At 37.1% G+C, this 27,728-nt stretch overlaps 1 protein-coding gene across 1 annotated transcript; it reads right to left on the minus strand.

Moving 5' to 3' along the window:
• Positions 1 to 1,038: 1,038 nt before the first annotated feature.
• Positions 1,039 to 27,722, minus strand: CDC37L1 (cell division cycle 37 like 1, HSP90 cochaperone; the record flags this gene model as incomplete). Its single annotated transcript, NM_001132310.1, is given in 7 exon segments — positions 1,039 to 1,569; positions 5,562 to 5,726; positions 9,682 to 9,804; positions 10,348 to 10,463; positions 18,934 to 19,027; positions 22,354 to 22,635; positions 27,520 to 27,722. Coding segments are annotated over 7 exon segments (1,014 nt in total). The 3' UTR covers positions 1,039 to 1,467.
• Positions 27,723 to 27,728: the final 6 nt, after the last annotated feature.

Below are 27,728 nucleotides of genomic sequence, written 5' to 3' on the forward strand. Positions count from 1 at the left end.
ATGTTACAGAAGAAGATTCAATAATTCCAGTCCATTTCTAGGGTACTATCTGATCACCTCAGTTAAAACAAGATATAAATGAGGCCAGGGTCACAGGTCTGATCACCCTGAGTCCCTTAGCACTATTTGGTTTCTCAAGTTGAGACATGTATTCCCAATCCCAGTTAGCCACCTTCCAAGTGTTTGCTACTAGTCTTAATGGGTACTTAGCCAAAGACTACACCCAAATATAACCAAAGCTTATGTTTAAGTCATAAGATTAATCCTTCAATAATAAGGATAGCATAATTGGCTTTGTTACCTAATTCTACATAAACGAAATCATCAAATATCCTGGCATAACTGAAATGACTTACAGAGGAAGCAGTAAAGCTTGGAAGCATTCTATGGTAACTGAGCTGAAAAAGGGGAAATGCCAAATGTTGTAAATGCCGTCATTACCAATAAGAGTCACCAAATTCTCAGAAATAGGTAATTGGCAGCTCAAGGCAGTTAGTACTACAAGATTTCTCTTGCCTTTAAAAAAAAAAGCATTTTTAAGACTCCTTTTTTAAAAGGCTACATCAAAAAATAAACCAAAAAAAAATTAAAAGGCTACATGAGAGTGAAACAATAACCACAAATTTAAAAATCAGATTATTATTCCTATTTGTTCTTACAAGCCATTAGTATTCTTTTAAAACTTACTCCCTGAGAGATCCCAGACTATGTTAAGAAAGAGTGAGCTTGAAGTTATTCTTATTTAAAAAGAAAATCTATATTAGCTCATCATGTTTGATATTACTATAACTCTTAAAGTCAGCAGGGTAAAATCAAATTCTAAGGAATATAGTTTTGAGAATCATTTGAGGGTAAATGTAATGTCTATATCAAATTTGTATTATAGTCAAGGATTTAACTGATGGTGCCGAAAGTCAAGTATTTAAGAGTTAAGACTTTTAAAAATTGTACCCCCCCAACTTATTTAGTAAAGTACATTACCAACTACTGATTTATTGCTTTTAATGTGATGAAACACCAGATTTGACAGCTAAAGTAGCAGTGGGATACAAGTACGTTTTTATCTTTAATCATTTTTGTAGAATAGGACATGTACATATCCATATAAAAAGAGACTGTAGCAGATGCCTCCCAGAATCAACCAGTTCTTGTAAACATTGCATTTGTGCAGGTTTTCATACTTGATTCCAAAATTGAGAACAATAAGATTAAAGGCAAATTTAGTAGCCACAAAAAGTCCAGTTTGACTTCCTGCAACATATGGTACCACTCCTCTCTTCAGAACAAAACAAAACAAAAAACCTAGCAGCACATTAAAAAAAATTTACAAAACATTTCAGTACTCTTTCCCTCCCATCAAAAACCGAACAAAAATAAAGTGCAGCACCCATAAAAGTGTCAAGAAAATAGCCAAGTTCTTCCTTTCTTTTAACAAAATAGCACTTGGCCTCAGCAGTCTTAACCAAATTATACAGTGTCCATCATTTTGGGTTCATCATCTTCTTTATGTACCACCGAGTTTAAGCTGCAGAGAGCTGTATTGATAGAATACTGAAGATAATCTGGATTCTGGGGAAAAAGAAAAGGTAGATTGGGGGGAGAAAAAGAACGCATTATAACCAGTTTTATGACAGTACATACATATATATTCAGTTTCACAGTCCTATTTCTCTGCAGTGTAGTAGAGTAGTAGGAAAGAAGATGGACTTTGGAGACAGACTTGGGCTGAATCCCAAGAAAATAAAGAAAAAAATAGGATGCTATCACCTACGAGATGAGATAAAAGAATGATACATGTAAAAAACAGAAATGTTAACAAATACCACATTTCTTCTCCATTTAATCATACGAGGCAAGGCTACAACTTCCATGTGATTATATATACATAGCTACTGATAATTTAAATATGGTTTGAAGTTAACAATGCATTTTTAAGATTACCATCTAATTACAACAGTAAATACTAAAACTGCAAATCATCTGAATAAAGAAAAAAATTTACTGGGTAAAAATTATGGATATCTTCAGGGTCTACTGTGGTTTCCCAAAGGTTAAAAGAAACTCAGTGAGAAATCTGTACACTTTTGAGAGGTATTTATACCCTTATTTTTTAAACTGAGAATAAAACAACGGGATTTTTTAAACAAGCATAAACTCATAAATGTTATGTTTGTCGATTTCAAAAACTGGGAATAGAAAACACAAAATCTTACTCAATAAATGCAATAAATGCAAAAATAAAACCATTATTAAAGCACCATGAATAAGGGTATAGCCCTTAAGACCCAGAACTTTAGAAAATTCTTCCCCAATTCAATTTTGTCTACTCAATTGTTCCGAATATCTGCTAGTTACTTAAGACTTTTACCACTTGTATTACTAGTTTTACTTATATTTATTTTATTTAATAAACACCAATGAGGACAGTAGTCAAACAGGATAGAGGTCTTAAACCTCACCATCCAATAGGAGGTTGGGAGGCAGGGTTTTCTAAAGATCCTCCCAAGAAAGTACAACACTTTGTGAGATTCCTTTATTCTAAAAGTCAAAAAGCTAGCTGGAGTTTGGATTATTCCCAATCAGGTCTTTATGAAGGAAGTAGCAGGGACAACTGACTGAGGTCTGGGACACTCACACTGGGCTTCAGTTTTAATCCTGCCTCTATTTAGTAAAGCAAGCCTCAAGGAGAACAAAATTCACAATTTAGTAAAATTAAAAGCTAGCCTATAGGGTAAACCTAAAGTAACTGTTATTATATCTATATCCAAGAGGCCTTGGATTAGACCTCTCAAAACTAAGGATAATGAATGGTATTTGGCTTATTTCACACGATTGCTGTCAATTATTAAAAAAAAAAAGAAATGAAAAGCTAAATGGTTACCCACACTTAAGCTTTATCAAAAATGACCAATATTATTGTTACATTGTCTCATTCTCCAAAAAAACAGCTTTAAGACCTTTTTCTGACAATCCAAGCCTAATTCTCTGGAACAGAGCTTACAATTACTCTATTAAGACTGGGCTCCAGTTTTCCATGGCACAACTTTGAATAAAAGAATTGGCTGAGCAGATTCTCCAAAACTCATCCACCCATCTTCCTAAGAACTGCAAGATACTATCATACAGAGACTTTAAAAAATAAGAAGGAATCGGTATACCCAACCTAACCTATACTTAAATTTCATTGACTGTCCCATATTTTCATCTAGTAACACTCTCAACACATATGATTCACAGTCTGTGGTACAGGTGAATAAGCAGTGAAGTATAATAGAAATCCAAAAGTAGAATATTAGATTCATCACTTATTGTGTTGACTTCAGGCAAATTACTTAAGTTCTATGAATTTCAGTTTACTCATCTATAAAAATGAATGAAAATGAATCACAGGGTGTTTGAGAAGATTAAATAATATGTGTGAAAGTGCTTTGCAACATATAAACTGATATAAAAATGGGATGTTATTATTATGGTAAGATTTTTCTTCCAAACCTCTAAACTGATGATTTGGTTCTTCAGGTGGCCTCTCATTTTACTTCCCTCAACTAGTCGATAATCCTTTCTGCACATGTAGCAAGCATCTAACTGAAATTTTATCCAGCCCTTGTATCCTTCAGAAGGACTACACCAGGATGTCAAATTACTTACCATAAGGAATTGGTCTCCCACCATGAGGAGATTAGCCCAGCTTAATTAAATCTGAATAACCCTGATAATATCAGCAATACAAAAGTGTCAGAATTGTATAATTCTAGTCCCCCCATGACTATAAGGGATGCCTAGCACCTGATATCAGTTGCTATCTAATAACAAGGACTTACTTCTCTCAAACCAGAGGCAACTTCTTGATAATATAGGCTTAAGATACTATAATGTGTACCTTTCCCTCTTATGTTTAGAATCAGTTATATCCTTCTAAAGTCTCTTTTCTCCTTCCCATGCATTATGTGACATTTTAATTGCAGGAGGTTTATATATTGGATTTCACAGTGACTTGGTCACAGAATTCCCCTGGAAAAACTACTTCCCTATGGGCTATTTCTTAGGAACTGAAGAGAAAAATCATCACTGAATTTAAATAAAATTAAGAGATAATCTGTAGGAATCTGTAGAGGGAATAAGGGAATATTCTTTACATGTCTAACTAAGAGGGAACATTACTAATTATTTAAAAATCAAACATTAATTATTTCCATCCTTGAGACTTTTTTTTTTTTTTTTTCAGGCAGCCACTAGAGCCAGAGAAGGCTCAGAGACTCCTGAGAATAATATTTTTGATTGGGGGTAACTATGATCAATCGCTTTCCTTAAAGGACATACATGTAATTGGAATGGTGAAATTACAGTGACATAAGGTCAAGCCATTGAAAATCCCAATTTTTAGCACTTTATGAGGTTTAAAACTAAATATAGGACTCTCCTCACGTTGTCTTTTGAATAAGACTTTCCTTCTCACAATGTAGACAACAGATTAAACTGGCTAAAGCTGGTCTTAAAATCTTGGAGCCTGGAAATGAGAGATGACTGGGCTCTATTAAAGTGCTACTAGTAAAATCAAAAGGGTAGGAATTATCTAATAATAACTTAAACTTGTAATCTTAACTAGCATCAGGCAAACCAGTGGTCTGATCACGTCTCCTTTTTGATGTAAATTTTTTCATGCTGCCTATATGACATGGTTTTATCTTTTTTTTTTTTTGAGACGGAGTCTCCCTCTGTCACCCAGGGTGGAGTGCAGTGGCGCGATCTCGGCTCACTCCAAGCTCCGCCTCCCAGGTTCACGCCATTCTTCTGCCTCAGCCTCCCTAGTAGCTGGGACTACAGGCGCCTGCCACCATGCCCGGCTAATTTTTTTGTATTTTTTTTTTTTTTAGTAGAGATGGGGTTTCACCTTGTTAGCCAGGATGGTCTCGATCTCCTGACCTCATGATCTGCCCGTCTAAGCCTTCCAAAGTGCTGGGATTACAGGCGCGAGCCACTGCGCCCGGCCGACATGGTTTTATCTTGATCAAACCACTGAAGACTTCAAAGAGGCTCAAACAGTTGGCCAATATTACCAGATACAATATTATCAGCTACATTAATCTGTTCTAAAAATGTTATATCTGGTAGACCCGACATTTAACAAGAAAATACTAAATAAACTTAAGCAACAGATCACACTGGTTCCACATGCATGTCCACTTTGAAGCTAATCATCCTAAAAAATTCAAAATGGCATAGTTCTAACTCAGGATGAGATGTTTTAAGGAAGCTCCTGAGGGAGCCATCTTGAAGAGTTTATGATTGAGATGATCAATAGCTAAGATTTGTTCTTAAGAATGGTTAGGTATAACTAATCACTACTACATTAAAAGGAGAGGAAATCTGGTATCTCTAAATACTTCAGAGGTGAGATTCAGCACCAAAACATGGCATGAAGTAAGATTCAACAGTTATCTTCTGAGGCAGGAATATTTAAAATGGTAGCACATATTAAAAAAAAAAAAGAGTGGGGCAAAATAACAAAAATTATGCGAACTAATATGCTTATAAAATAAATATTTACTTTTCCAACTTACCTGTGGTAAGGATTCTAATAAACCTATAGATCCAACACCAGAATGGGGAACATGATTCTGAACTGTCATAGGTTGAAAACTTTGTGATTGAGAATAAAGTCTTACTCTTGACTTGAAAGCTTCAAGTTCATTTTTGAATGCTTCAAAATAACCTTCTTCCTCTGCCTAGAAAAAACAAAAAAAAACAAAGACTGTGTTCTTCAAGATTTCTAGATATAGTAAATTCCAGAAAGCATATAACAGGTGTGAAGTGGAGGAAGTAATGACAAGGTGAATAGTCTAAATATAGAAACCACCACGATCCCTGTCACATTTGTGAAAACTACCTGATTTATAGGAACATTAATAATTGGTTTGCTCCATTTCCTTCTGCTTCAGCAAAATAAGCTAATAAAAAACAACCCCTCCCTCTGCATATGCACACAACTAAAAGAAAAGAAGGCTTTCTCTGTATTTTCCTTGATTTATCTGGATCCTTAACAGGATCCAAAATAGTCATTTAATCTGTCAAATTCATTCTATCTTCTTCCTACTACCAAACAATCAAGGGATATTCTTAAAACCTTTTAATTCTCCAACAATTAATAAGGGGGCACTATTACCTGTTCCTAGTAATTTTCTAACTCTATATTCCCTACTTAAAAGAGCTACGAAAACCAAATAGAATAGTCAACATCATTAGGGAACTATCTTCTTATTCTAGTTAAGCAAATACCTTCTTTTCAATATTATGGAAAGAAAAAGTATGATAACTTAGGTCGAGGGAGTGGAACTCTTAGGCAACTCCCTTTTGGCAGCTGCCTCTGTTTATGTTTCCTCTGAATATAGAGAAATGATACAGAGATTTATCCTACCAATAGAATGCAGGCTTTAAGTTCAAGTAGTGGAAGAGATCTTGTCAAATGCATTTTAGGTTGCGTAATCAGGTTAAAACCTGTGGATTAGTTATTACCATCAGCTTCTATTGAAATAATGCAGAGAATGTTCTGTGCTGCCATCCTATCTTCTTGTAAATTTAGGAAGAATTTCCTTAATTACATTTTAGCACCTCACTTTATAAGAACTTGTGTGGACACAGAGTATGTCATATCCATAAGGATTCTTTCTGAAAATTAAGAGGCACAATTGCTGGCCTCACCGCATGCCTAAGGTTTAGGGATTTAGATATAGAGTGATGAGAGATTTTGTATTATTAAGTAATTTGTGGGCCACTTGCTTAATTTCTTTATGCCAATTTCTTCACCCATAAGATAGCAATAGTAATCCTCATAAAATGTTATATGGATTTAACGAGTTAATCCATGTAAAGTGCTTAGAATAGTCCCTGGAACAAAGTAAGCATACCATGAAAGTGATTATTTCATAATTTAAAAAAAAGTATTATTAAGCATACAATGTTAAGATTGAAGACCAGTGCCTTTCCGTTTTACTTTGTTAAAGTAAATGTCAAACAATATATATGATTTGGCCACGTTCCATTATTTTATTAAACACCAGTTTAAACACATCCATTAATGTAAGATAAAAAGGAAAGTATGTTTTTTACTACTTTTAAGTGTCAAGTAAAAATTTAGAAGAGACCAGGTGTGGTGGCTCATGCCTGTAATCCCAGCATTTTGGTGGGTTAAGGCAGGAGGACAGCTTGAGCTCAGAAGTTCGAGACCAGCCTGGGCAACACAGTGAGACTGTGTCTCCACAAAAAATTAGCTGGGGATGGTGGCATGTGCCTGTAGTCCCAGCTACCTGGGAATCTGAGGCAGGAGGATTGCTTGAGCCCAGGAGTTCAAGGCTGCAGTGAGGAATGATTGCACCACTGCACTCTAGCCTGAGTGACAGAGCAGGACCTTATCTCTAAAAACAAACAAAAGTTTAGACTAGTCACCAGAAGCAGCCTAGCTAAAATATCAAGTCAAGCATTTGCTATTAAAGTTCAACTGTTTCAGGAAAATTTCATATTTTGGTTGCATTTCAGAAGAGTTTAGGGTATTTAAGTTAGGACTACTGCCACATTGACAGTTTTTTTTTTAATATAAAAATATAATTTTATGTTTATAATAGGAAATGTTCATTGTAGTACATGAAAAAGAAAATGGAAATTATTTATAATTTCATCACACAAGTATAACCAAAGTTAAACTTTTGGTATATTTCCTTTTAACTTCTAATTGTATATGTTCAAATATATCCTGTGTGCAGAAGAGCATGTAAAAGATATATGCACAGTTTATTCCCCCACTATTTACCCATAGAAATTAGAAAATAGATCATTACTAGTATCCTAGAAACCAATTCCCAAGAGCATTCCCCCTCCCTCCCTGAGGTTATCATTATTGTAACTTTTGTCTTCTTAATTATTCCTTTGCTTTTTAGTTTTACTGCTTATACATGTATCCTTCAACAATATATTATTTTGTTCTGCTTGTCACTAAAAAAATACTTTATAAAAAAAAACAAATTATGAACATTGATACTAGATATATCCATTTAGTATCTATCTAAACAGATACATCACTCTGTGGTTTGTTTGATTCACTCTCTTGTTTTTCCATCCATGCTGATGTTGGCTAGTATTTTATAGAATGAATATACAGGTTGAATATCTGAAATGCTTGGCACCAGAAGTTTTTCAGATTGTGAATTTTTTCAGATCTGGGAATATCTGCATTATACTTACCAGTGAACATCTCTAAATTGGAAACACAAAATCTGTGAGTATTTCCTTTGAGTGTCATGTCGATGCTCAAAAAGTTTTGGATTTTGGATTAGGAATACTCAACCTATACCACAATTTATTCATTGTTCCCAGGCTTTTTGCTATTACAATCTACTATAAACATTATGGCAATCTAGTACATATGTGTAAGAGTTTCTCTAGTGCAGCAGTTCTCTTTACAGTCTTGAAAATTATTGAGGACCCTAAAGAGCTTCTGTTTATGTGAGTTGTATCTGTCAGTATTTACTGTTAGAAATGAAAACTGAGGAATTTTAAAAACATTAACTAAAAATAACAATGACAAACTCATTACACTACCATTAATAACATTTTTATTTAAAAAAATTTGTTTTCCAAAACAAAAAAATTTAGTGAGGAGATGCTTTTTCCTTCAATTTTTCTAAATCTAATGTCTGACTTTACAGAAGATGGCTAGATTCTCATATTTGTACTTCCGCATTAATCTCTATTGTACACTACTGAGAGAATGAAAATGAAAATTAAAAATAACATCTTGGTATTATTATGAAAATAGTTTCAACAGAGAACCTCCTGAAAAGGTCTTGAAGCCCCTCGGGGTTCCTGGACCACACCTTGAGAATCTACTCTCTAGGGTGCATACACCTAGGAGAATTTCTGGGTGTTAAGGCAGGCACTTGTTCAACTTTACTAGGAAATTTTTTAAAGTGGTTGTTCCAATTTATACTTCCACTAGCAGTGAACGCAAATTCTTATTGCTCTACTTCTTGGGCAGCTTTTAAATTACTGCAAATCTTGTGAGTGTGAAAGGTACTTAATCTTTCTAGACATCTATTTTTCTTCAACATGGCCAACATCATCTAGTATGTACTGCTTCCTGTGAATTCATAGCATAAGCATTTCTTCAGCTCATTACAAAAGTTCCATAAATATAATTTTAAAGGGTGCATAATATTCTATGTACCATAGGTATTTTTAACTATTCCCTTAATTGCTGAATTTTTAGGTTGCTTCCTATTTTTTCTTTATAAAAGTCTGATTTCTCATTAAACTGTTGAGTTCTACACATGAAGAATCCTGTATCTATTTTGCTCAATAATGCATCCTGAGCATCTGAAACAGCTGTGCTTTGCATTAGGCACTCAATATTTACTGAATGAATTAATGATGGAACAAAAGTTTCCCGAATACACACATTCATTTAAATGGGTCTCAATTTCATATACATGCTGTAGTACAGCCTCTTATATAGCTCTTTTAAGTTTAAATTAGCAAGAAATTAGTAATATAAATTTTCTTTTCACAAGAAAATCTACAGAATTTAGCCTGTGGCATCCTGCTTGGATGCCTTCTATTGATATGAATAGAACAAAGAAGTCTCAGCTGGGACCAAATCTTCCCATTTATCAATATCAAATAACTACTTACTTTGGCTTTCTGGAAAAATAAACGAAAACACCCTCTTGGATCCACATTACAGTTTTTGGCCATTTCCATAATAAACTGCATTACAACAGCTTGATGTGCTATTTGTTCCATTAAAGCCCCTTTCTGAAAAAGATTTAAATGATATAAGAAACAAATATATAAATATATTTAATTGGCATACTGATTCAAATTTTGAATTTTTAGAATACTTTTGATTTTACTCTCAAGTTATAAGTCAAATACTTTACAAACATATAAAGAGTATATCTTAGTTTTTTTTTTATTATTTGCATGTGGACCAGAATAACTAAAGGAAGACCATGCTCTGAACTTGATTTAATACCATGATTACCGTCTGGATTTTTAAAATACGACTTTCAAATTAGTTTGAAAAGGATTATGGTAATATGAAAACAAGGGAGATGGGGGTGGAGTGGCAGAGAAAGCATAGTGGGAAAGTTTCTGTATGCTAACTGAAACAACAACAACAACAAAATCCCACATTAAACTCAAGTAGATCTGAAAGCAAAAAATGGTAATTCTATCTAATGACCTTCCTGCTTTCTTTTAAAGGACTTAATGTAGAAAACAAAACAAAACATCAATAAAGTATGAAATCAGATTTCCACTAAGGTTCCCAGAAACTCAAGGTTCACATAATAATACCTTCTCAGCTTCCAGGTGAAAACACCATAAAATAAGATATTTAGCAGTTTCTTCACATACAAGGTATGGATGGTCAGACAAAAATCTCTGGCTATCATCCCATCGACTCAACATACCTGTAAAAAAAAGAACTGAACCATAAGTGTCAAATATTTTCTTTCTTTCCATAAGGGAAGAAATACCAACCATTCTTAATTCATTAATCTCTCAATGGTATTTTTAAATGATTCTCTTTAAAGACAATTCATATTACCAGAGCAACAGATTATGGTAAAAGAGCAAGTGAGGGACAATACTCTTTAAAGCAATACTCAGTAGACTGGAAATAGCTCCTAAAATTCACAGAAAGTTTTATTTCAGATAATTAATCAGGCCAGAGTGGCCAGTTCAATATTAAAAAGTCCTGCATCCACGAATGCCCACAGTCTTGGGCAAATTGAGAGTTAGTTATGTAAGCCATTTACCCATGATGTCTGTTATAAACGAAGTCTTTTAAAAATTAGTTAAGCATATTTGAAAATGGTTGTCATATTGTTTCAAGGTTTCAAAGAAATCCAAATACTATTTAAGTTATATCTACACCTTTATCTAAATTAGCAGGAAATTTGGTCAAAGTCAATACCACCAAGAAATCACAGAACCAGCAAAGTGTTGACTTTTTAATGTTGTCCAGTCAGTCATAACTGAATAGATTTTTTTCTTTTCTTTTTTTCTCCATAAAGATGAGAGTCTTATTATGTTGCTCAGGCTGGTCTTGAACTCTTGGCCTCAAGAGATTCTCCTGGCTAGGCCTCCCAAAGTGCTGGGATTACAGGCATGAGCCACTGTGCCTGGCTAACTGAATAAATTCAATATAGCAATGTTAGGTTTAGATTCCTTAGACTTATGCAAAGAAGTCAGGATATTCATGGAAATTTTGTAGAGCTAGCTGACTCAAGAGTTTAGCAGTAAACTTTTCCTGTAGGCACAAAATGAACTCCTATATATTTAATTCCACATCAGTACACAAGAAAGAACAAAACTGAAGACAAATGTCCTACTGAGAATACACAGCAACAATGTCAGTCAGTCAAAAATAAATGATTCATTTTTTCCTCACTTAAAAAAAAGGGGTAGGGCCAGGCACGGTGGCTCATGCCTGCAATCCCGGCACTTTGGGAGGCCAAGGCGGGCGGATCAACTGAGGTCAGGAGTTCGAGACCAGCTTGGCCAACATGGTAAAACCCTGTCTCTACTAAAAATATAAAAATTAGTTGGACATGGTGGCAGGTAAATCCCAGCTACTTGGAAGGCTGAGGCACAAGAATCGCTTGAACCCAGGAGGCGGAGGTTGCAGTGAGCCGAGATTGCACCACAGCACTCCAGCCTGGACGACAGAGCGAGAGACTCTGTCTCAAAGGAGATAAGCTAGGCATGGTGGCACATGCTTGTAATCTCAGCACTTTTGGAGGCTGAGGCCAGAGGAATGGTGGAGTCCAGGAGTTGCAGGCCAACCTCAGCAACATAGTAAGACCCTGTCTCTACAGAAAAAGCTTAAAAATTAGCTGGGCATGGTAGTGTGCACCTGCAGTCCCAGATACCTGGGAGTCTGAGGGGGCAGGATCACTTGGGAGCCTAGGAGCTAGAGGCTGCAGAAGGTATGATGGAACCACTGTGCTCCAGCTTGGGCAATACAGTGAGACCCCATCTCTTAAAAGGATTAAAAAAAAGGATAAAGACTGTAGCATTTTCTCATAGAGTATTCTAAGCTTTATAAAGTTATTTCCCCAACGCTTTGGACATAATGATTAGGTCATTTGAAGTTCTGAGAAACAGAACGATTATGGAAGTTACTTAAAACTACTTCTTAAAGTATAAGAATATTGCTAGGCGTGGTGTAATCCCCACTATTTGGGAGGCTGATGTGAGAGGACACCTTGAGCCCAGATGGTGGAGGCTGCAGTGAGCTATGACCTCATCACTGCACTTCAGCCTGGGTGACAGAGCAAGACCCTATCTCTTAAAAAAGCCTAATGATTCCTGGGACTCAGATTTAAAGAAAGCACAATCCTTATTTCTTATACTTGAACCCATAAAGTAAATTCTATGAAGCAGTTTTGCCTTAGCTTTCTTACACTTCTGGAGAGGTAATATTTTCAACTCTATCTACCATGGACAATAAAGCATTGCTCCTTTTGTTTACTTCTTCATGGCAGCATTGTGACTTGCTGAAATACCAAAAGCCTTATCCATTCTGGTTTATTTTGCAGGAAGGATAACATGAAAGGGTTCCTGACACTTGGGGCCATGGGGAAGGGTTTCTTTAAATATTAATTTTTTTTCTTTTTGTTGAAACGGAGTCTCGCTCTGTTGCCCAGGCTGGAGTACAGCAACACGATCTCAGCTCACTGCAACCTCTGCCTCCTGGGTTCAAGCAATTCTCCTGCCTCAGCCTCCTGGAAGCTGGGATTACAGGCGTGTGTCACCACGCCCAGTTAATTTTTGTATTTTTAGTAGAGACAGGGTTTCACCATGTTGGTCAGGCTGGTCTCGAACTCCTAACTTCGTGATCCACCCACCTCGGCCTCCCAAAGTGCTGGGATTACAGGCATGAGCCACCACTCCCCGCCAAATGTTAATATTTTTTAACTACCTATTTAATAACTGAGACGAATTAACACTTGACATTGAAAATACATTTTTTTTTTAATCTGAGAAATACTATCACTTGATTTCAAAAATGCATGTTGAATTAGTATGAAATTGAGAAGTTCAGTTACAGGTAGTCGATACAGACCTTTGTGGAAAGAGTGTGGAATTTTATGAACAAAATAAAGACAGGTGGGGCGCAGTAGCTCACACCTGTAATCCCAGCACTTTGGGAGGCCGAGGCAGGAGAATCACCTGAGCACAGGAGTTTTAGGTCAGTCTAGGCAACAAAATGAGACCTTGTCTCCACACAAAATGAGATAATTAGCCAGGCGTGGCGGAGTGCACCTGTAGTCCCAACTACTTGGAAGGCTGGGGCAGGAGGATTGCTTGAGCTTAGGAAATTGAGGCTGCAGTTGCTATGATCTTGTGACTATAATCCAGCCTGGGTGACAGAAAAAGACTCTGTTTCAAAAAATAAACACATAAAGAGAATCAACAACTCAGTGGAACAACATATACCTCAAATTACTGATATTATTTTGGAATTTGTAAACAAACTTGTATACAAATGGAGAGTAACAATTTAAGACAGTGGCTGAGAAGACAGACTAGAGCTAAACGGCCCAGGTTCAAATACTGGCTTCACCATTTTACTACTGCAGGTCCCTTTATATGCCTCCATTTCCTCATCTGTAAAATAGGGCCAAAAATAGTACCTAACTCAGGATTTTCATGACAATTAAATGTTATTAATTCACATAAAGCACTTAGAACAGTGCCTCAGACATAGTAAATACTCGATAAATGATAAACACCCATTCAAAATGTTTACTTAGCTAATCCTTTGGTTAAGGATAATACAGTCATTTAAACTAGCCAAACAATTTCTCTGAATGCTTGGAAAACCTCACTTTGACAAGTTTAGATATTTTAATCATATGCTTTAACCTATATATTTCCCTAGTGAACGTCTAAATCTCAATCCATCATCAACCTTCAGTATGCTACCTGATTCCTAAAATGGTCCTGAAATACACGTCCTTCCTTATTACTGATTTCCTTTTCCTCTTTCATTATACTTACAGAATTATTATTATTATTATTAATTAATTTATTTATTTAACTTGAGAGACAGGTTATTCCTCTGTTGTCTAGGCTAGAGCACACTGGTGCAATCACAACTCATTGCAGCCTCAACCTCCTGGGCTCAAGAGATCCTCCCACCTCAGTCTCTGCAGTAGCTGGGACTACAGGTATAAGCCACCACACCTGACAAGTTTTTTTTTTTTTTTTTTGTAGAGATGAGGTTTCACTGTGTTGCCCAGGCTGGTCTTGAATCCCTGGGCTCAAGTGATCCTCCAGTCTCAGTTTCTCAAAGTGCTGGGATTACAGGCAGGACCACTATGCCAGGCTTAGAATGATACATTTTAACAAAACTACACTAATTCATTTTAATTTCTCTGTGTACTAAAAATCTCCCAGCTAGTTTGTGAATTACTTGAGGAAAGCTGTATGATCATTTCCCATATTCCTAAACTCCAGATCTCCTCTATTTCCAATCACCTACCACCATATGCATTTCTACTGATATGCCTGCATGTAAACCCATCTTACTTGAAACCAAACCCATACTTGTCTCTCTGCCATCCTACAATGTTTCCTAGGCTCCATGTTACCAAATCAAGCATTCTAGAAATTCCTCTGACATTTCCATTTCTCCCACATCAAATTGACCACCAAGTCCTGTGGTTATACTACTATGATCCGTTAATATAATGAATCACATTAATGAGTTTTCTAACGTTAAGCCATTTTGATTCTTAGGATAAACTCTTTGAAAAATTTTTTTTCAGATTATAAAAATAAAGTTTATTTATTGTGAAGAATTTTTAAAATCCAGAAAATAAAAGTTATCTGTAATTCTACCACAAGAGATTACTGTTAACATTTTGATGTATTTCCTTCCAGGCATATTTTTGAATGACTTTTTAAAAAACCAAAATTAAGGCTCGGCGTGGTGGCTCACGCCTGTAATCCCAGCACTTTGAGAGGCCGAGGCGGGCAGATCATCTGAGGTCAGGAGTTCAAGACCAGCCTGGCCAACATGGTGAAACCCCATCTCTACTAAAAATACAAAAATTAGCCAGGCGTGGTAGCAGGCACCTGTAATCCCAGCTACTCGGGAGGCTGAGGCAGGAGGAACACTTGAACCCGGGAGGCAGAGGTTGCAGTGAGCTGAGATCACACCATTGCACTCCAGCCTGGGGGACAAGAGCGAGATTTCGTCTCAAAAAAAAAAAAAAAAAATTAAAATCATATACATTTTCTATTCATTTCACTTCATATGTAAGAGTGCTTTATATTAAATGTTTTTCAAAAATAAGATATTGATATGTTTTTTAAAAGCAATAAACAATTACATTGAAGAGGTTGTAAATATTCATAGTCAGAACAAACAAAAAAAATTCTATCATAGTATTTGAACAAATTTTTATAGCTCTTGGTAAAATTTCCAGTGACAACATCCTACACAGATTTAAAAAAGCTGAATCACAGCTAACTTTGGCTGAAAGTGAAGATGATGTGCTCTGAAAATTAGATGACTCAAAAAGCAGCTCTGATGATCATAAAGCCAGTGATGTCAAACATGCATATAACTTTGAACAGAACGGTTGTGAAATTCAAGAGATAAAAGCCTTTGTTTTTAAATTAATATTTTATATTTATAAAATGTGAATTAACTAAATTAAACTAAATGTAGAGGAAAAAGTCAGATTTCAATACTTTATAATATTCCATGATATATTGTACCATTTACCATTAGGTGGTAAATTCCACCTAATTGTAAAGGTAAAAGCAGCACAAGAAAGGTAGTCAACAAATTGTATAAGGGAAAAGTTAGGAAAAACTCTGAAGAATATAAGTACAAATAAGACCACAGAGAAGCACGGGTGTAAAGCCCCTATAGCCCCATACAGCCCCCACACACACCAGGCCCATGTCATCCAAGAGTCCGGAATGCAATCCAAGTCCAGAAAGCCTCCAACTGGAAGCTTTAATTACATCTCCTATTGCAGATGTGTTTAGAAGAGTATACCAGAAGCCATTATCCTAAGCAAACTAACAAAGGAACAGAAAACCAAATACCGCATGTTCTCATCTACAAGTGGGAGCTAAATGATGAGAATACATGCACACATACAGGAGAACAATGCACACTGGAGTTTACCGAAGGGCAGAGGGTGGGAGGATCAGGAAAAATAATTAATGGATACTAGGCTTAATACCTGGGTGATGTAATAATCCGTATAACAAATCCCCAAGACACACGCTTACCTATGTAACAAACCTGCACATCCTGTACATGTACCCCTGAATTTAAAACAAAAGTTAAACAACAACAAAAAAACAAAATAAAGGAGTATACCAATATAGTCATCATTTTGGTAAGCTTTCTTCTTTCATCACAATAAGCATACATCAGAAATCTTCCATCAAGCAGGCATAGCCACAAATTTTCACTGTCTTGTGTCACACCTCTATCAACTCTGTGCCATAATCCAGTCCACAGGGATTATTATCTCATCATTCCCCATGACTACAAGTTGGTCCACTCTCCACTGATGCAACCTGGTAAAGTGGAAATTGCAGGTATTCCAGGTCCCTTGTTAAGATATATCTATTCCAGAGTGGGAAATAAAACACATGAAAATTTTGAGAGCCTACTACCTTTGCAACATTCCTGGGGATCCAATGTGCTGTGGCAAGTAATATATCTCCTCTGAAGTTAAAGTCAATATGCATTTTCAGTCAGAAACAGGCACAATGTGACTCTGGGAATGGCTATTGGTCTGGCTGGGTGTGAAAACAGCAAGGCTCTGATATTTATTACAAGATAGTATATCGGAAGTTCACAACACATAACGGCAAAATGATTGCTTATTAATCACCTGTGGATGTTAAGTCAGTTTTTTTCCTCAACTATCTCATTATCTGCACAATAGTTTCATAAATTCAGGGGTCATGGTGGCATAGGTTTGTGATTATGCATAGATTCGACAGTGTAGACTTTCCCCTCAAGGATGTTCTAGTATCCTAATCCAGTTTAGCCACTGAACACCTAATTTACTAGTAGCGAAAAACACCAAAATCTCAATACAGCACAATGCACTGCAGAGATCAGACAGCCATCAAGTAGCAGGTGGATTACCCTGGTCCCACTTCATCTGAGAGGGATTGGTAATTCCTCACTTGAACGAGCCCACTCTAGATGTGGAAGTGCCCTCCCTCCTTGCCATGCTTCTAATCAGTAATACATCTGTAGTCTTACTAAATGAATTATTCACCATACCACACTATTTTTTGACCCAGAAACTCATTTTACAGCAAAAGAAATGAAGACTGTAGAGTTCATGAAATTCACTGTTCTCATCACGAACATCACTACCCAGAAGCAGGTTTTATAAAATACTTAAGATACATAGTGCCAGATGGGTTACAACACTGTGTGATATTTGGATATTTTCCTACACAAAATTGCTTCTGAACAAGGCATTCAGCTTACAGCAAAAGTGAAAGAACTGCTTCTCATTTACTAGGTTTCTCATGGCTTCAAAGCAACCAACTTGCAGAGTGCCAGCTGGGTGAAAACACCTTGAGGAATGTTGTTTCACCAGATGCAGTACATGCTCTGAAAGAGCAATCAGTATATGGTACTATTTTTCCTTCAGCAGAAAAACATGGGTCTAGAAAGCAAGGACTGTAGGCGGGAGTGGCAATTCACATATCACAACTAAGATTCATGTGCAAATTTTTTGCCTTCTATCCTTATGACTCAAGGCTCTGCTCATTTTAAGATTTTACTATCTGTCCAAGGGAGGCCTGTGTATTCATTTTTTTCTATTATAAATAATACCACATTGATTATATGTAGAAAAATTTTGTCTTTATTTCTTTGGGTACTATTTTTTACTTAAATAGTCTTTTTTCTTTCTTTAAAATGAAAAGTATGAGCAAAGTGAATATTTTATGAATAAATTACATAAAAAGAAGGGAAAAAATTTAAAGTAATATTTATTGTATTGACATAACTGAAGCATAAACGAAATTCAAAAAACTTTAGGTAAACACCAATAGGAAAAAGATTTCAAAATGCCATTTAAAAAGTTCATGAACACATTACAAATAAAAACCATGTTTACTAAATTAACATACTACTCGGAATTTAAAAAAAAAAAAAAGTTTTAAACCTTAACTCCTAACACTTCCCAGCATTTTCATGCCAGCGGTATCATGCTGCCTATAATTCTCAGAACACACCATGCTGTTTCCTAACTGCCCGTCTCATGCTGTTGCTGTTGGCTTGCCTCCCTTATATATGAAAAACTCCTGTCTGTTCCTCGAAATCAAGCTCAGATGCTGGCTCCTCTGGAAAGCCTTCACTTGTATCAACCCCCCCTCTGACCCTTTTTCCCCAATAGAAAAAACCTATTTTTCAGTTCTTTATATATACATTTCTATTACTATATTTATCTGAGTAACAGTTCAAGGATCTGCCTGAATTATACAGCATCATATCCAAAACCTGAAAAAAAATGAATAATCTTTTAACCATAAGATAATCAGATTCCAAGGAAGCAAAGAGAAAAAAGAAAAAAGCAAAGACTAGTTGGGAAATGGAAAGAGGCTATGGAATACATAAAGTTGTCTTAAAGGTAGTACACTATATAATAATACTTTTGCTTCTCTTTACCATTTGGTTTGCTCTGCCAATTAATTTTATTTATAACCAAAAAAAAAAATTATAAAACAAGATCTATACAGCTGTGCCAGAAGAAGCTACAAAATTGGAGTTTGCCACTTTTCTTTTTGGCTCTCTTTTTATAAATCCATTTTTTGCACATGTACATATGATACCAAACATTACAAAGAAGGAAATCCAAGTAGTAGACTTACCAAAATGTCTGATTTTTTGCTCATATTTTTGCATAAATGATTCTGATTTATCTTCATCTTCTGTGTCTTTTCTTTTATCTTGATTAATAAAACTCTAAGAAAAAATTTTAGAAATTTAAATCAGATTTTAAATTCTAATTGAATCTTCTTTCTCAGATACTGAATACCTAGCAATTCTTCCTATAGACAATATATGTGGTATAGTATCATACTGATATTACATGATTAAATTCATCTGTTAAACTATTTTTAAAAATTAAAATTTTCTTGTATGGGAGTCTTATTAATTTTGTTTAAAATGATGTATGAGGCCGGGCGTGGTGGCTCACTCCTGTAATCCCAGCACTTTGGGAGGCCGAGGCAGGTGGATCACGAGGTCAGGAGTTCAAGACCAGCCTGGCCAACATAGTGAAACCCCGTCTCTACTAAAAATACAAAAAATAGCTGGGCGTGGTGGCAGATGCCTGTAATCCCAGCTACTCTGGAGGCTGAGGCAGGAGAATCTTGTGTGAACCCAAGAGGCAGAGGCTGTAGTGAGCTGAGATCATGCCACCGCACTCCAGCCCGAGCGACAGAACAAGACTCCGTCTCACAAAAAAATACATACGATATATGTGTGGATATAGGTTCATCTTAGAAATCATACAGAAAAACAACTGAATTAACCTTTTTGGTAAGCTGAATTTCCCAATTAAAAGCAGGTATAGAAACATCCTTTATATTTTACATGCATAGTTTACTTGTGCATTATTTAATTCCTATAAATATTCGCAACTCTTGCCTAATCTTTCAAGTTCTTGCTGGAAATAAACTCAGAAATTCAAAGCACATAGAGAATAAATGATATTTACTGTAAATTCTTTAGTAAGACATAAACCAGAAACAGACCGTTGTTGTTGCGTGTCTTTTTTTTTTTTGAGATGGGGTCTTGCTCTGTCACCCAGGCTGGAGTACAGTGGCACAATCATAGCTCACTGCAGCCTCAACCTCTTGGGGTCAAGTGATCCTCCCACCTTAGCCTCCAGAGTAGCTGGGACTACAGGTGTGAGCCACCATACCCAGCTAATTTTTAAATTTTTTGTAGAGACGAGGTCTTGCTATGTTGCCCAGGCTGGTCTTGAACTCCTGGGTTCAAGCAATCCCTTCACCTTGGCCTTCCAACGTGCTGGGATTATAGGCATAAGCCACTGTGCCTGGCCCTTTGTTGCATTTCTAATAAACTTCTTAGAAGAGACCAAACAGTTTGATTTTTAAAGTCAAGTACAAATTTCTATTAAGGAAGTACTTATTTTCAGTTAAATAAGTCATAAAATATACCAAGAATAAAGTTTGTATCTAGCTAGAAAAACTGGCAGAAGTTTCTTAGAACATTCTGTGATCATATTTACACCCTGTTATCATCACTGCCAAAAATAAAAATTGCAAACTAGATCACTGCCAGTTTATAATCAGGAAGCACTCAAAAGTTTACATATCTCAAAATAAAAGATTTTTTCTTCATGCAGTCTGCCATCTAGACCAGCACTGTCCAATAGAAATACACTCCAAGTCACAAATGTAATTTAAAGTTTTCTATTAGCCATATTAAAAAGCAAAAAGAAACGGATGACATTAATAAATTATCTTAACATATCCAACCTATTATCATTTCAACATGTAAGCAATACAAAACAATTATTAATATTTTACTTTTTTTGGCACTAAGTCATTGGAATCTGGTGTGTATTTTACACTTACAGCACATCTCAATTCGGACTAGCCACATTTCAAGCACTCAATAGCACATGTGGCTAGTGGCTATCAAATTGGATAGTGCAGATCTAGACCAGTCCTCTCAAGTCTCAAGCTCCCAGAAAAAACCAGTGTAGGATTTTGAAAAAATGACTGGAACATAAAGATAGTCCCAATTAATTTGTGAGATAAATGTAGGCTGTCTTAGAACCTAAGTTTAAAGAAATAATTAAAAGCAGAGACAAAATGAAAATATTTTCTTTGTCACCACTGTGTTAAAGAAGAGATATTAACTTTACAAAACAAGAAATATTACTTTGAATATTCCTTTTGGAAGAAAAAAATTATTTTAAATAGTTTTGGGATGTAAAGGCAGAACAGAAAATAACACAAGATGCAACCCTTAAAACAATATATACAGATATAGCAAATGACTCAGATAAAGAATGATCCCATTGTGGAGGGAGAGAAAAAGTATATAGAAATTAGTACAGGCACAGAGAAAGTCGAGAAAGATATGACTCACTGTTAAAGTACTGATAGGCCTAGTGGCAATATACACTTATCTGTGTGTGTTACTGACTGCTGTAGCAGAACTAGAGCTGGTCCAGGGAAAGGCAATTAAAAAAGTTCATGAGAGTGGGTGAAAGCAGATGCCAAGAGGACAATTAACAAGTTTGAGATGGGTCTCACTGTTGTCCAGGCTGGAGTGTAGTGGCACGATCTCGGCTCACTGCAACCTCTACCTCCTGGGTTCAAGTAATCCTCAAGCCTCAGCCTCCGAAGTAGCTGGGACTAGGGCAATACAGGCACATGCCATCATATTCAGCTAATTTTTGTATTTTTTATAGACACATGGTTTCATCATGTCACCCAAACTGGTTTTGAACTCCTGGACTTAAGTGATCTACCTGCCTTGGCCTCCCAAAGTGCTGGGATTACAGGCGTGGACAACTAAGCCTGGCCTATTTTTCAATAAGTATCATTTTATTCCACATTTAAAATACTAGTTCATGAAGTTTTGCCTTTTCTCCCCTTTTCATGCATTTGAAAATCAATCTCTAAAAACTCTAGTTTTCAAATGGAAAACTGAGGTATAAAACCCTGAAATTTGAAAAACATGAGATTTTAAAAGTTTAAGCCTTCATTCCTAAAGGCACTTAATAAAGGATATTCAGCACTTCTCTTTATCTTATCTCTCAATCCCACAGTCAGGAATTTCTCACATTTAACCCACCACTAAGTTATCAAGTCACTCTACTTACGTTTCCACTTAGTTTCTTCATTTATAAAAACAAGGTGGTTGCATTAAAGGAACTCTAAAGTAGTGATAATCAATGTAGGGGGTACAAAATATGAGATGTGGAGGAAAATATTTCATAACTGATATATTTTCCCATCCTTATAACAAATTTTTGTGAATGTTTTTTAATATATGTAATATTTGTTCAGCAGTACATTTATATAAATATGTATTTCAGACTGGTCACTTAACTGCCTGGAGTCTGCGGCTCTACAGCAAGAGCTTTGAGACTGTTTGACTTTCATAAACTTTTCAAGCACCTTTCATAAACTGTCAAAATTGAACACTGTTTATGTGATTCTGCTGCTTTGCTACCAAATACGCACAACTGGTTTGTACAAACACTTGTTTTTCTTCTTTCATTATGGCCTAGTAAAAGGTCATACCTTATTAAAAACATCCTTGCTAATGGCATCCATGCTCCACAGACACATCTTCTCTCTTTGCACTAGAGCTTCTTCTTTCTGTCGCCATTCTTCTTCCCGTTGCCTCAGTTCTGATACTGCTATTTGTGCTTTGGCATGCTCCTGATCCAAGGACTCAGAATTATGCAGTGCTAAGCTACCAAGTTTCTGTTGAGCTTCAGCAAGATTCCATTTGCACGCCACAGAGCTCTTCACAAACTCTTTCTGCTTTTGGCAAGCCAATTCAATTCCATGGCTATACATCTGGATAAAAACAATATTTGTACGAAATGAAGAAAGCAATGGATGTTTGTGCAGCACAGTTCAATTTTTCTTAATTCAAAGGATTTCTGTACAATAGTTTGGTATATAGTATATCCTGTGTTCTAGGTCTGCAGTCATGTTTTTATATCTTAGTCCTTGTCTCATCAACTAACTTCTAAACTTCTTTGTTAATTTATGCCTATCCCCTGACAACTAACAGCAACAAAAAGCCTGGCAACTATCACAGTGTCTTGCATAAAGCTAGTGCTTAACAAACACTTAATTAATAGTCTTCATAATCCTGAACAAGCAGAATAATGAGAACAAAGCTTAAATCTAGTTCATCACCTCAATACTCAACATGCTGACAACCAGGCCTTTATAATTTTGTTCTCCAAATTCTTCACTACAAAAAAACCTCCTTTTATCTAGAAGTAATCGTTTCTTGGTTTCTATTTTCTATCTGTATTTTTCCAATCCTTGGTGATTTGAGAAGTTCTTACTGGATATTTCTATTTATAACTGATTATATCAGACAGATAACCTTTAATTTATTCCTAATCAAAATAGGCAAAGCATATATATATTTTGTGACGGAGTCTCGCTCTGTCACCAGGCTACAGTGCAAAGGTGCGATCTCAGTTCACTGCAACCTCTGCCTCTGGGGTTTACGTGATTTTCCTGCCTTAGCCTCCCAAGTACCTGGGACTACAGGCATGTGCCACCACGCCCAGCTAGTTTTTGTTATTTTTAGTAGAGACAGGGTTTCACCATGTTGGCCAGGATGGTCTCGATCTCTTGACCTTGTGATCTACCCACCTTGGCCTCCCAAAGTGCTGGGATTACAGGCATGAGCCACTGCGCCTGGCCGCAAAGTTACATTTCTTAAAAGTAACAGTGGTCTACCCTGCTGACGGTACTACTCCAAAGCAGTAGTAATTACTTTTATTTACTTAATTACTACATGTAAAGTACTGTGATAAACATTCAATACCCTATATTCCTTGGCTCTATAAAACAAAAGCTGAAGGCACATTCTTTATGACTTAGTCAAATGTAGATCAACTTCAGAATAATTTCTCTCCAATCTGTTCCCATATCTGCATCACTATTCAAGCCCTTATAATTTCACATGTGAATTATACAAATGCAGACTCTTATCCCAACCCATTCTCCACTCCACTAGACTGGAGTGATCTTTCCAAAAAATGAATCTGATCTTTTTTTTTTCATTCTTAGCTTTGGGATAAAGTACATACCCTGTGGCAAAGCCCTTCGTGATGTCATTTCCCATTACCTCTTTAGACTCAGTTCCCATTGCTCTTCTACTTGTTTGCTTATTCTTCCCTTTCCCACCCTTGTCTCTCACTTCAATTTGGCAATCCTCTTTCTTTGAGGTAACTCCTACAGAAACTCCTATCTTCATCCAGATTCTGGCATGCCCTAAACTTTTTCTGACCCAGTCTCTCCCGACCCAAGTTATGCATATTTCTATTGTGGTGTTTTTCATACAATATCATGCTTATTTGTTTACTGACTGGTGGTGGTAAACAATTCTGAGGCAAGTAGTAACCAAGGACCCTACCTCTTAGCTGAGTCTTCAGGCAAACTCAGGTTTGTACTGGGACAAATGTGGACACTGTTGCTATTCAGATGTTTTATTTACTCATTCAGCAGGTTTGGAGCCCAGGTACTATAAACCATGTCCCTAAGTAACCAAATAAAATATTTATTTTTACTTTTTGTTATCTTAGAATAGGATCAAGAATAACTGTAAACTAGCTATGCTTAAAACAGGGCCAGGAAAAGGAGAAAAATTAAGCTATAAAACTTATTTTGTAAGAAAAGATGTAAGAACTTTTGTATATAAAACTTCTTTTGGCTGGGTTCAGCAGCTCATGCCTGTAATTCCAGCACTTTGGGAGGCTGAGGTGGGCGGATTACCTGAGGTCAGGAGTTCGAAACCAGCCTGGCCAACATGGCGAAACCCTGTCTCTACTAAAAATATTTTAAAAATTAGCTGGGCATGGCCAGGAGCGGTGGCTTACACCTGTAATCCCAGCACTTTAGGAGGCCGAGGCGGGTGGATCACGAGGAGGAGATCGAGACCATCCTGGCTAACATGGTGAAACCTCATCTCTACTAAAAATACAAAAAATTAGCCAGGCATGGTGGTGGGCGCCTGTAGTTCCAGCTACTTGGGAGGCTAAGGCAGGAGAATGGCGTGAACCCAGGATGGCAGAGGTTGCAGTGAGCCGAGATTGCACCACTGGACTCCAGCCTGGGTGACACAGCGAGACTCCGTCTCAAAAAAAAATTAGCTGGGCACGGTGGTGGGCACCTGTAATCCCAGCTACTCAGGAGGCTGAGGCAGGAGAATCACATGGGCCTGGGAGGCGGAGGCTGTGGTGAGCCAATATCGTGCCATTGCACTCCAGCCTGGGCAACACAGCAAGACACCATCTCAAAAAAAAAAAAAAAAAAAAAAGACAGTATATCAAGAAAAGTAATATGGTAATATGGATAAATAGAAATTATCTTGCATTTTCAAATTATTTGGGAGCAAATATTCTTTTCTCAAATCAAACAATTCTAAAAATAATTTATGTCTTAATTCTCCACAAACTACTCAGACAACATTTGGCCATTTGGGCAAACTATCCAACATGTATTCAGATATTAAATAAAATATTAGGTCACACTCTAATCCATGACCATACAGAAGTTTTAGAGGGACATTAAACATGATCTGCCTTTACATTAATTGGGTCTAAGAACTACATATCACATACTACGTTAAGAAGTCTAGATCCCCCTTATTTGATAAAATTAAGCCAAAGCTGTTTTTTAGTATTATAAAATGTTAATCAATTAAACGTTTTATTTTTTCCAAATATTCCAATCCAAAAATTTAAGTCTTAAAGCCAGCAAGACCAATTGAAGTAAGTTTGTAATAAACACATGAACTTAGAATTAATAATCAGTTTGCAAAAAAAAATTTTTTTTTTTGAGACAAGAGTTTCGCTCTTGTTGCCCAGACTGGAGTGCAATGGTGTGATCTTGGCTCACTGCAACCTTCGCCTCCAACAATTCGCCTGCCTCAGCCTCCCGAGTAGCTGGGATCACAGGCATGCGCCACCACACCAGGCTGATTTTGTATTTTTGGTAGAGACGGGGTTTCTCCATGTTGGCCAGGCTGGTCTCGAACTCCCCACTTCAGGTGATCCACCCGCCTCGGCCACCCAAAGTGCGGGATTACAGGGGTAAGCCACTGCACCTGGCCCACTTTGCAAATTTTAATACCATTTAAAGGTAGTTTCAGACAAAGTTTTACAGTACTTCACACGGTGGGCAGTGCAGTACGTGGGAAAATATACTGGACTAGGAGTCATAAGTGGGTTCTAGTTTTAACCTGGCCACTAACTAGTTATATGGCCTCAGGGAAATCACTTTTAATGAGAGAGATAAGCTTACTCACTTCTAAAATCTCTTTCAGCTAAACAAATTTAGAAGTGCACAAGTAAGAAATTAACATACAGATATTTCTCTAGATTACGTCTGTAATTCAATCACAATGCACTGAAATTCTTGACACCCTTTTTTCTCTTCATATGCCTTCAAAATTGACAATGGCACCTGCTGTTCACTCTTCTTTCCTCCCTAGCACATCATGTGCTTATAATACATTTTGTATATAAAGATGACACTAGTGATCCAAAATTAGTGGGTGACTAATGATGGACCCATCAACTCTCATTCTGTCCTCCTAAAAAATGTCTTGTAGTACCCCAGTGACTAGCTGGCCAAAGTACAGACAGTGGTTATGAAACAGCATTTTTCTCTGTGTGAAGCCAACTAACCCTGTTAGCTGGGCATAAGATTGATAATGTCACGCTTACTGGCAAGCAATTTAACTCATCCTCATTAACATCTAGCAAAATAAGTTGAGAGGAAAACTACTATTAAATCTGTTACACTCTTGGGAACCCCATTTTGCAAGAAGGCGGCAGACACTTATGATCCATTGAATATATTAGTGTTTAGTCTGTGATCCTGAAATATACTTCCAAAACACGGATTCGGAGAAAAAAACAGGACAAGGTGATGCGAGTATGTAAGTATCCCCTAAGATAGGTCCCTGAAAAATCTTTAATAGTATATCACATTTGGATACGTTTCAATGGCAGGAAGGCAGGAATGCTGGATTGAAAACACAATACCAGGAACCTAAGAGAAGTCTGAAGGAAAAGACAAGTATATGCGTATATATTTTCACTGGAGAATGACGTGAAGCAAAACTAAAAAACAAAACAGTAAGGCAAAGATGGTCACGCGAATGGGAGAGGTGTACGCCAGCGTCAAAAGCGAGGTTTAAAGAATTTACTCAGTTGTCAACATCGGTGAAAATCGCATGTGAAATCTTTGTCAGGACTCAGTGTGATGCTGAACTACAATCATTCACTGTTCCTATCAACTGTGCACAAGTACGCTAGAGCCTTTAACAGAATAAAGTGCTTGGGGAAAACCTCTCACAAGAGGACAAAGGGTCAATGTTACAGCATGAGCCGCCCCAAATCTGGGTGCTGTCAGGAAGGGGAGATGGAGGAAGGTATTCCAAGGGTGAATAGGAATCAGCCAAGGCGAAACAAAACGTGTGCGTGGAGGTGGAGGTTGGTAATATATGGCCACCCCGTCTCCCCTCCGAAGATGCCATAAAAGGGGTGGGATGGCATCAGGCGTCAGGTCCCAGGTCCCAGGTCCCCGGCCCCCGGCAGTGAGGTGGGCGTAGAAAAAGGCGTAGAAGAGGGTCTGGGAGACGCGGCATTCCAGGGGTTTGGCGACAGCACTACTCTATCCCTCCGCAGAACGCAGGCCCCCTCTCACCTGGGCGCTGCCGCCCGGCAGCTGCGGGCAGCGGGGAGAACTGGGGAACACGTCCAAGTCATTCTCTTCCTCAGCCTCACCCTCGGCCCGAGGGAGGCTCCAAGGTCCCGGAGGCGGCCACGGTTGTTCCATGTCCGGCTGCTCCGGGTCCTACAACCGCCCCTGGCCCTACAACTGCCACTGCCAACAGACTTGGCGTGAGTGGAACC

Source organism: Pongo abelii, chromosome 13, assembly GCF_028885655.2.
Source record: "Pongo abelii isolate AG06213 chromosome 13, NHGRI_mPonAbe1-v2.0_pri, whole genome shotgun sequence".
NCBI lineage: Eukaryota > Metazoa > Chordata > Mammalia > Primates > Hominidae > Pongo > Pongo abelii.